The sequence below is a fragment of the Manis pentadactyla genome, chromosome 4 (assembly GCF_030020395.1).
Source record: "Manis pentadactyla isolate mManPen7 chromosome 4, mManPen7.hap1, whole genome shotgun sequence".
Lineage (NCBI taxonomy): Eukaryota > Metazoa > Chordata > Mammalia > Pholidota > Manidae > Manis > Manis pentadactyla.
This window is the reverse complement of record NC_080022.1, coordinates 151256014-151267319: the sequence shown is the minus strand read 5'-3', so window position 1 is coordinate 151267319 and position 11306 is coordinate 151256014. Positions and strand designations below refer to the sequence as shown.

Below are 11306 nucleotides of genomic sequence, written 5' to 3'. Positions count from 1 at the left end.
CTAATTAGTGACCAAATTTATTGAAAGCATTCTACATGCCAGGTTTTACTTCAATCCTCAATTTTATCTTATAGATAGTACTTTTATCTCTATTTTAAGCTAGGAAAGCTGAGTATTAAAGGAGAGAATTAATTTGCCTGAGGTCATCCAGCCAGTTTAAGTCACCAAAGGTTTTGGGGTTTGTTGCTTTTTCTATATTATGTTAAGGTTACGTTTTATGTTCCCATCTGCAATCCTGCAAGTTAAGCTCTCCCTCTTAGCTTCTGTGTCAGGGTGACGAGCCTTGGCTTTACTCTCTGTGCAGATAGCACAGCATAGCCACCTGCTTCTGAGATACCAGTGACTGTTTTCTCATCAGAACACGATGCCAGCATTTTGTTCTCTTATTTAGGGCAACAAGTCTGTATGTTGTCAGGTACAGTGACTGGGGTTTTCCTATGCACTGCCGATCAGAACCAATATGAATAATGGGAATCTTTTACCTAGACCACCTTTGAGATCCAATAATCTCATCCCTGGTGACTTATAAATATTCCAAAGAAACATAAGGTTGTAGGTCTGAGTATATGACTGGCTTAATTTTAATAGTGTAAAATTGCTAGTGACCTAAATTAATAGGAGGATAATTAAAAAATTGAAATTCTGTATAATCTGTTGGTTTATTGTGTACCATTAAAAATGGCAATTTTGAAGACTATGCTACAACACAGGAAAATGCATGCACTAGTCAGCTGCTGCTGCAAAACAACCTTGAAATCTCAGTCATGCAATAATAAGCATTAATCTCTCAAGCATTTGCAGGTCAGCTGAGTTTTTGCCAATCCAGTTGGGATCAGTTGAAGTTGGCTCCAGGCCATGAGCCACGTTCAAGCCTGCTTCCCATCTCTCATTCCTCAGTGACTGGTGAGCTGCCCGAGGCATAGTCCTCGCATGGCAGTAGTAGAAGCCCAAGAGAGCAGTCCTAATGCTGAAATGTGTAAAACCTCTGAGTGCATCACAACTACTAACATTTTATTGGCCAAATAAAGTCACATGGCCAAGCCCTCTTCAAAGGGGTAGGCAAATATACTACAGATCTAATGTTAGGAACTACAAAGGGTATAGGGATAGGGAGTGGTGAATTACTGGAAAAAGAATACATTCTACAACAATGCCTCACAAAAAGGTTAAAAAGAAAACATGTGCATGGGATATAAAGTTGACTCTGCAACTTCATCATAACACAATATTTTTGCATATCAACTAAAAATGGAAATAAACAAAAATGAATAAGTATGCCTACATAACAAGATGATAAGAACCCTTTATTTTGCCTTTCTCCATTTCTCAAATTTGCACAACAGATTTATATTACTCTTCTTTTTAAAAATGAGTTTTAGAAGACTCTCACAGCAGACAAGGTATTTCATCAAACTAACTGTTTTATCCTTTATCCTTTTATCCTTTATATGAAGGCTATATAGGAAAATTTAGAATTCTAAGTATATCCCGCCCATTCCAAATCTCAAACTCAAATCTAATGAACATCCAACAACATGGACTTTTAACGTTACCTGTTGCCTAAAAATAGTTTAAATTCCTTTATTCTCTTATTCTTCATTATTGCAGTGTTGATTATTCTCCACACTGACCTCTTTGAAGTCTCCAAAATTAGATACTCCTTTCCTTGAACAGAGGCATTGTCCCTAGTAGATCCTGATTTTCTGAAAGCAGCAAGTCCATTCAACAAATAATTACTGAGCACTTGCCATGTTTGAGGTACTGCACTAGTTGTTTTTGGGGAAATTAAGATGTATAAGTGACCATTCTTACTCACAAGGAGCTTATGGTCTTATGGGAAGAGCAATGTGTACATGTCTGTTTGAGGAAAGAGAGAACAGACTAGAAAGTCTCAGTGGTTCTCAACCCTCCTGGCATATAAAAAGAATCATCTAGACAATGTTTAAGTTAAGACAAACCCACGTCCAGAGATGCTGATGCTGATTTAACTGGCCTGGTATCTGGCCTGATCACTGGTATACTTTAAAGGTCCCCCCTGGACAGCCAGGGTTGAGAACTACTGGGTTAGGCCTTCTACTTTAAGTCTGACTGAGTTCTTTGACTAGACTAAGAACTGGCAAAGCTCTCAAACTCAGTACTTAAAACAATCAGTTCTTTTTAAAATCAATTATTTTACCAAAAATTATGTAATGCATGTATGTATTTTTAAAAGGTAGGCACTAAGGATTAAGACTAAAATATAACAGTTCCCTGTTCTCTCCATTCCTCCAATCACCCTCTACTTTTGACCGTTTAAATTATTTTTAGAGAATTCACACATCTCCTCTTATCCAAATGTTAACACACTGGCATCTTTTGCTTCATCAAAAACAAATTAATTGCACAGCTTCATTTCCTCCCACCCAAAAGCGCCTCCAAGATCCCCAAGGAAAGGTAAAAAGGAAGAAATGTCAAGTGACTGGAGAACCAAGAGGCAGGGGAGAGGTTCTTCTGTTCAATGCACGGCCAGGAGAACTGACTACTGTGTTCAGACTGGCCCTTCTGGTGGCTGAGCAATTCAGAAAGACAACTAAGAGTGCTTTTCCAAGCGCTGCCTGCTCTCCCACCCCTTGGAAAGCTGACAGGCTTTATCTGAAATTATAGCCAAAAGAATGTTTCCACACTTCCTCCTGGATTCATGCCTCTCCAGCATCAATAAAGTCATCTTAAACCTTTCTTGAAGTCAAAAACAGTCTGGAAATTGGAACATTTCCAAAATAATTAGAAAATCCTTACAGGGAAAAAAAGCAAGATTGCATTGAACAGCACAGGACTGGCTTAGGTATTTTGGGAGCTGACTAGAGCAAGGGAACTTTGACTGGATTTCTAGTTCACATATATTGGAAAGAAGACACGATAGGAAGGAAGAACATGGATTCTGCTATTTCAACAAGTACTTCTCTAGCACAATTTAAAATGAGTTTGGTGCTATCAACAGAAAACAGCTTTTAGGCCATAGAATGTCTGCAAAAAGGAGAGACCAAGTTTAATTTAGGGGAACAGTGGAAGTTTAATTGAGGAGGTGGGCATTTGAACAAGGAGTTGACAGACAAGTAAGGATTTCAACAGGTAGAGGGGGCAGAAAAGGGTTTGAAGGTTGAGAAAATGGCACAGGGCCAACCGGGAATCAGGAATGGGTACTGGTGGCAGAGGTGGTAGAGTTGCCATCTAGGGTCCCCATGAACTCCGAGTTGGATTGTAAAATTAACTCCAAATCATAATGGAAGAAATCAAGGGTGTGCAAAGGCGCATCCACTTCCCAGGCCAGATGCAGAGTATAAGCCATTTCCAGCCTAGATTAATTTATTAAAATATAGGGAATTGTTTTAAGCAGAAAATGCATGTGGTGGGAGGAATGAGGGCAAATTTAGGTTGTCAACCCAGAAACTTTAGAAACTAGAAGAGAGAAAAAATTTCATCCGAAGCAAATAATATGGGACAACCAGTCACTCTTAGCATGCTACATTTGCTTTCTTTTGTAAACCTGACCTGTCTAGTCCTCATGATAGAAATATCTCTCCTTTAGAGATGACTGCAATAGCCTAACATAGTCTGAAGTTTCCACACATTTGAATCAGATTACTAGCTCCCCTTGCTGCAAAGCAATGCCTACATAATTTGGCTTTGTATGTTATTATTTAGTGTACAGATTAGCAAAAGCAGCTGGCCTGCTTATTACTACAGTCCTCAGTATAAATTGACAGAGTGGCATTTTCATTCATGCGCTGTTTTTTATATGGTTGGTTAGCATAAAGCCATCTCTATGAGACTGATCCAGACTTGGGGCAAAGAGGAAATCAGTTCTGGGCCTGTACAGCTTGAGGCCTGTAGCCAGTAGGACATGCCAACAAGGTGCTGCCCTTGAGACACCTAGTCAAAGTAAGTAGCCTGGAGGGGCCCTACCTTCCACCCTCCAAAGTAGGGTAGCGAGGCTGGGATGCATTAGAAACATTGGGAGATGGAGATGTAATAAACGATGCATTAGGAGAGTAAGTCAGGATAGTTAAAGAAAGCCTTAAAAATTGGTTTGGTCTGAAGACTGCAGGGACTCACTGAACAGGGGACATCACAAAATCAGTTCTCTGAGGAGAACCTCTGTGGTTGACAAGGTGAAAGATGGGCTGGACTAGGAAAACTAGTGGCAGGGGAACAATGTACAGGGTGGAGGTGAAGTGGATTGGAGAAAGGACGGTGACAGTGCAAACAGTGGAGGGTCAGTCTCAAGAGACATTTGACATTTGAGACATGAAAAGGAGCAGCTGCCACCTGCCTGGGAGAAGGAACTCTGCTCTTCCTGGCTACCTGTACTGTTTGAAATCATTTTCAGAAAGCTGCTCTCTTTTCATAAAGCAGGTAAAGGTGTTTAATGGCTCTTGAGGCAAAGCAGAGCCTATGAACTTCCTCTGACAAGGCACTTTCTGGACTAAGCCCAAACACAATATTCCTCTCCAGGCCTGAAAATTGCTGAATGCTGTCTAAGATGATGTGACTGCCTGAAACACCAGAGGCCTGGCTGAACATAATCTTTGTTGCTCCATGGGTCTGAAATTCCATTGCTTTTAGCAGTGCAAGCTCATAGCGTCCTCTGTCTTCCCCTTTCCTGCACAGAATTGCGATATCTTTGGGCAGATAGCCACATTGGAACAGATTGTGACATCTTTCTGCCACGTGTTTCACTATTTGTTCTGTAGTCAGGTTAGTCTCTGTCTCATACACCCCGGGCAGAGCCTGGGCACACATTGCTTCCTCGTAGGCAGCTTCCCTGAACAATGCCAATGTGTCTGGAGACATGCTGGGGGGAGGATCCTCTTTGATCCTCTTCATTTCTTCTTTCATGACCATTGCTATTTCCAAAGCACAGTGGATCTCGCTGGTGATTATTTTTCGAGGAAACTGAGCAGATGGAGGGGGAAGGCCAGTGATATCTGCATGATGGATTTGGAAAGGATCCAGAAAAATCCAGAGGATCCCGTGGTGAAGGTTTTCATTTCTACTCCCCCTCACCTTTGGATGGGTGATGCTCTGAGCCTTCATGTACCAGTCTCCGTATGAACTGCAGAAATTCTCAGTCTCATCCATTACTATGTGTTTAATCCTTAGGAACTCCCCTTGCATGAAGGTTTTCCGGGTCACAACCAGGCAGGTGGTTTGTTGACTGCAAGGACAAAAGGGAGAGTGGGATCTCAGGCATATAAACAAAGGGAATACTGTGAATTCATTACTCTCTGGATTGAAGTCAGAGGCAGTTCTTATACAGAGGCTGATTCATTGATCAGTAATGTCCTGAATACTACACAACTGCTCTACTTACAAGATACCTGACAGACAGAACACATAGTTGTAAACCCCATTCTGTGGGGTTATCTAGTTAAATCAGCATGTGAGACTTTTTAAATGAACCCAGGTAGGAGATTTTATTATTTCTATTCATAATCTATTTCTGCTGCTTGACAGTCCCTGAAGACAAGCTCCTTACATCTAAAGGAAATCTCTAAACTAATGTACACTTGTTAATACTGTTTCTTTACTTGCTGTCCTAGTTAGAGCTAGAGAACAGTCATCTAGAGGCATATCACAGTTTTTATATGCAAAAGAGATATAGGCTAATACAAATTCCTCTAAAGCAAATCTCATTTCCCCCACTTACTTGTGGTATAAAACTGGAAGCATCTTTAGATTTTGGTAAGGAAAACATCAAGAGGTTGCTGAGTTCCATGGCTTGTCAAGTAAGGTAACAAATCTACAGGCTAGGTCTCTCAGGAGCTACTAGTCTGCTTACTTAGTTCAGTATCCCTTAATGGTATGTTTTAGCATATCAGAGGAGGAGGAATAAATGAGAGGAGGCAAGAAATAACCAAGTTTGTTTAAAAAAACATGTGCATGAGTGAGAGCATAATATGTGTGTGTGTTTGTATTTTGCTTTTTAAAATAACAACAACTTGGCTATTTCTTGCCTCCTCTAATTTGGATCCAGATAATATCAGTCATTACTACAGATTTCCTGATTTTACATGTGAAGTTCCTATGTCTTGAATCATAACTAGTCAAGTTTTTCTCTTCCAGCTTGGACATTGTAGACTTCTTGAAGAAAAGCACTGATTCTTAGCCTTCTCTGTATCTCCCTCACATTAGGGGTTCAATAAATACTTGCTGAATTGAATTTACCTTTTGACTAGGATGTTTTAAAACTTACCTATAAAGCACAGTAAAGAACGTAGCCCTTAGCACAGTTACAAGATGCTCCATGATTGGCATCTGCCTCCTTTCCAACTTTATCACTTGCGACATACCCACATCGCTCCCTGCTCCATTCAGACCTGCTGTTCTGATTCTCTGGTGTCTCCATACCTGTCCACTTACTGTGCCCTTTGCCTAAAAATCCTTCATTTTACCTACTTCTACTGACTTAAGAGCGTGCCTAAGGATCTCCTTCACTGGGAAGTGTTTGCTGACCAACCTCCAGCCTAAGTTAAGAAAAGCGTTTCTTTATCATCATACTTATTACATGACATTGAGGTTGCTTAGTTTTTCTTTGTCTCCTTTATTCAGCTTTATGGCCAGGTTTGCAATATGCTTTCTGCCTTTAACACTAAATGTATACAGTACCTAGCACATAAATGTTGCTCAAAAAGATTTGTTAAATAATTAAGTAAACCAAACCAAAAATTAAAATAAATTTGCCCTCGTTTTCTAGATTGTGTAACAACCTAGAATTATAAAATTGCATAGTTTTGTATACAATTTCAGAAGCAAATTTGCATACTTTCCTGAAAGTATTGATTGAGAACAAGTCAAACAAATGAAATTATTTATAAACAAAATCAAATGGTATTAAATTCAAGTTTCTGTTAGGTATAATGTCTAATTAACTGAAATACCCCATGACTTTAAAGCATTAAATATCAAGTAAAAAGTATGTTTAAAGCAAGGTAGATTTACTTCTACCTTTCCTAAATTTCTATTTTTCAAACACATTGTGGGAAAAAAATGTTTCTAGTTATATAAATTTTAAAGTTAGGCATGTTTGGCAAATTTGTAATGAGAGGGTTAAGCCTGAACATTCCACAGGACCCATTTGTAGCTCAACTACCTGATCACTTGGAAATGTGTATGTAGTTGAGGCTCTTGCATTTATGCAGCAAAACCTTAAACAAAAAACACAAATTACTTTTGTGATACTATGGAAAAGACTGACTAAATACATTTATTGTGTTAATTAGTGAAACTCTTACGTCACATAATCCCTTAAGGAGTCACTTTCACAAACATAGAGGATCTCTTTTAGTTTGCAGTGAAACAAATTCTTAATTTTCTCCATGATTTTAATGGCTATGGCTGTCTTCCTGGTTCCTGGAAAGCAGTGGATGAACAATTCTCGTGTCTCGTGAAGGCTCTCTGAGAGCAATTCACACTGCTCCGCTATGAGCAAGTTGAAAAACTCACAGCCCAACCGGTCACTCAGAAGAGATCTAGAGCACAGAGAGACCACGATAAGGGCCTGCAACAAGTCTTCCATTTCATCCTCATTGGCTAGCCTGTAGGATTCGGGGTAGTGCACAGGGATCTCTCTAGGTCTACACTGTGCGCTGGGCAGGTACAGCAGTCTTGGAATAACACACACTTTCCCTGTGTAACCACCAACAGTTCCCAGTTTCTGTTTTAACTGATGAGCAGTGTCTCGGGCATATTCAAGCCCTCGGATCCAACCGGAGTCTATTAAGACAGTATAGAGTACCAGGGGACTGTTAACCCCTATTAGGAGAGCATCACACAAGACATTCTGTTCTTTCCTTAAGCCAACATCACTAGCCCAGCTTCTAGAAAATATCACAATCCCCTGAGAACATTGAAGTATCTGTGTCTTCATTAATTCCTTCAGTCCTGTATGATCTGAGAATAGCTTCTTACACAGGGATTCTGGTTTAAATTGTATCTCTTCTTGTGTCACTGAAAATGTAAGAAATAGACATAAGTTACTAAAATTTACAAAAGCATATCATAAGTATTCCTGCAACATCATAGGAAGGAATGAGCCCAGCCATGGAACTATGAGTTTCCTTTTCTACAAAAAAAGCAACCACTCTTCACAGGCCAAAGTTATGCAGTTCACATTTCTGGCAGTTTTCAAACAGGGGAAGACCACAGGGAGGGCTCTTCACAGAATAGCCTGCTAGCATGCTCTGCTCAACCCCAAACGGTCCACTGCTGCTAGGAAGGTATTTCTTCCTGCTAAAGGTTTGTGTGTGTGTGTGTGTGTGTGTGTGTGTGTGTGTGTGTGAGCCTGATACTTTTGAGAAACTAAGAACTTTCCTATAGAACAGTGATTCTTAACCTGTGGCAATTTTGTTCCCCAGGGGACATTTGGCCAAGTCTGGAATGTTTTGATTGTCATAGCTGGAAAAGTGCAACTGACATCTAGTGGACAGAGGCCAGGAATGCTGCTAAACATCCAACAATTCACAGGGCAGCCCCGCTCAACAAAGAATGATCTGACCCAAATGTCAGTAGTGCCGAGGTTGAGAAAGCGCTTTATGAAGAGTCCGGGTGACTACGTGGCTCACCTCCTTCTGCATCAGAAAGCTAGGGGGCAGGTCTCTTGTGATATAGATGTAAGGAATATAGGAGAACTCCTAAAATGTCTCAGATTTGGAGAACAAAAGCCATATGTGACTGGAAGTCCCAAAGCACACAAAAATGTAGTGCGGATATGATGACAAGGAAACAAGAGTCAGGATCATTTTCTCTGCTAAGTCCGACATGTGACTTCCTCTATAGAGAAAGGCGTGGACTAATTGCTACCAACTCCTCCCAACTTAATTTTAGAAAACAAATAGTCTCTTCAGGTGCAATCATGAAGGAATACCTGGAAACAAACGTTGTTGTAGAGCCCTCTTAAATCCCAGGACTTTTATAGGATATGGTGAGCTTCTTAGTGCAGAGGAAGCTGATGCAATCAGGTGAAAGCTGTATTCTGCGGTCAAACTGGAAGTTGCTAAACAAATACATGGAAAGTTCTTTCAAATGAAAAGAAAAAGTAAAATAACTTAATTTTTTTAACTTCCTCCTGTTGATATGTGATATGTATGGTGCCTGAGCCACTCAGACAGTTTTCAGGCCTCAAACAGTTCACATGTTAGGAAAAGAAGTGTGGGGACTCCTGCAGGTTCATGCATCTCTAAGTCACTGTGTGACTCATCTGGGGCAAGTCATTCCACCTCTCTCTCATGCAACGGTGAGGCGATGATCCCTACATTTCCTTCCAACTCTAATATTCTCATTTCAAGTCATCTCTAAGAGGAAAAGGCTTTCTGTTGGGGGATCAGAAAAAGTTAAGCACAGTATTTTTTTCATATGGTTATGATTGTCTTAAATCCCCATTCAACAATTTAGATAGGATAGAAAGTGGCAGATCTCTAGTTTGGGGTGTGTGTGTGTGTATGTATGTGTGTGTGAGAGAGAAAAATAAACTCAAACACATTTAGGACAAGGAAAGTGATGCAATAAAATCACTAAAGTCTTGATACAAGCTTCTTTTCTCCAATTTGAAACATAATGACCATGAGGGAAAACGGGTAAGATTCCTTCAGCCTCTTAGTCCTTCCTGGATTGATCAGAAATCGCCAGAGCTGATTCTGAGCAAAACTCTAAGGGAAATGAAAACACAAAGTCCCTCCTGCCTCCGCCCCACCACTTCTCCCTGCCCAGAATCTCCTTTCTCTTTAATTTTCACCCACTTGGTGGCTCCCCACACCGAGTAGTTGAAGGTATTAGCTCCTCACGTTAACTGAAACAGTTTGGATTTGTCAATAAGCTTCCCTTGAAAGAATTAGTGGACTCAATCTTAGTTTGTAGTGTTTCCCTAAAATATCATCTTCAGCGTGTAACTTTTTGATGAACGTTTTGATGAGGAACATCATCCTGCAAAATTTTTTCAACAGGTTTTCACAGTGCATAAAAGGGAACATACACTAATTCACGGCTGATGGATATTTAAACTTCCTTAAAAACGGACTAAAACCCAAGCATTTCTTGATCTCAAAGAGTTCACATTTTGAGTATTTGGAAGTAAAGCTATTAGAAAAAGAATATTTGTAAGCAAAAATGGCTTTCTGTTCTTTAACTGGATTGTCTGACCAAATACCCACAGAAGGCAGAGAAGGGGGTTCCTCCCTGGTAACTGGATAATGCCTTCCCTTCGGCTTTACCTGACTGTGCATCCAGCATCATGGCCACCCAGTGCTCTGCTGTCAGCCTTGTGACACAATTGTTCCTCATGATCCAGGAATCCGGGGCTTCTGCGAATACCACGCAGCAAAAGGGCTCCACTTGAACCGCACAGACATAACCATACAGGACATCTTTTTGGTACACATTCAAGATTTTGGTAGTGAAATTCACCTTTGGCTTCTCACAGCAGAAGTGGAATGTAGGCAGTTTTTCTATGCAGTTTTCTATTTCTTTTTTAAATAAGTCAGGGTTCACTTTTTCTGTCTTACATCCAAACACTTCTTTGCTCTTATCATCCACCCCAATAATTAAGTATCCCCCTTGGGTGTTGGCAAATGCAGAAACATAGTGAGGCAGCATTTCCCTAATCTGAGGGACGATCTTTCTGGTGGTAAACCTTTTAAACTCAACATGTGTGGACTCAGTAAAGTTGGGTTTCTCCCTATACATGAGTCTGTCCTTTTTAAAAATTTCTGAGGCAGACATCCTCATATCTTCCTCTTCCTGAATGTGTCTGTCAAGAACTTTCTGAGGATGTGTCCCTTTCACCCTCGATCTCCCTCTTTGGGCTCTAAACCGCTTCTCTCTGAGAAGCTCCAGGGCACTGCTGGCACTCAGGTTGATAGTGGAAGTCACAGCTCTCTGATATAAATTGGAGCGCAAGCTACAAATCTTTAGGGGGAAGCTGAAAACGTCTGGGCTCCATGCCTTCACAAATATCAGGAGATCGTGCCCCTGCTGCATGTAGTCAAGGTATCTCTGTGAACCCGAAGGAAGGAGCTTTTGAAAAGATGTTTCCAGATCCAGTCCCAGCCCATGGCAGCAGTAACTGTAGGTTTTGTCGTGGATCTCCGCTTTGATCACACCCCCTCCAGAATTTAACAGTGCACATGTGGCTTGGATGATTTTAGAATTCTCAGTTCTTTTCAAATAACTGCTGGTCATCTTCTTCCTGTTCTCTTCTCCAAAAGTTACTCTGCCCACTTCTACAATTATCTCAGGGTAGAGCATTTCTGTATCAGTCTTGAGACTCTCCATCT

At 40.6% G+C, this 11306-nt stretch overlaps 1 protein-coding gene across 1 annotated transcript; it reads right to left on the bottom strand.

Moving 5' to 3' along the window:
• Positions 1 to 3262: 3262 nt before the first annotated feature.
• Positions 3263 to 11306, bottom strand: LOC130683488 (protein SLFN14-like). The gene is made up of 4 exons (XM_057501187.1): positions 10245 to 11306; positions 8903 to 9031; positions 7272 to 7986; positions 3263 to 5194 (listed from the first exon to the last, which is right to left on the bottom strand). The coding sequence occupies exons 1-4, from the start codon at positions 11302 to 11304 to the stop codon at positions 4363 to 4365; spliced, it is 2736 nt and encodes a 911-aa protein (XP_057357170.1). The 5' UTR covers positions 11305 to 11306; the 3' UTR covers positions 3263 to 4362.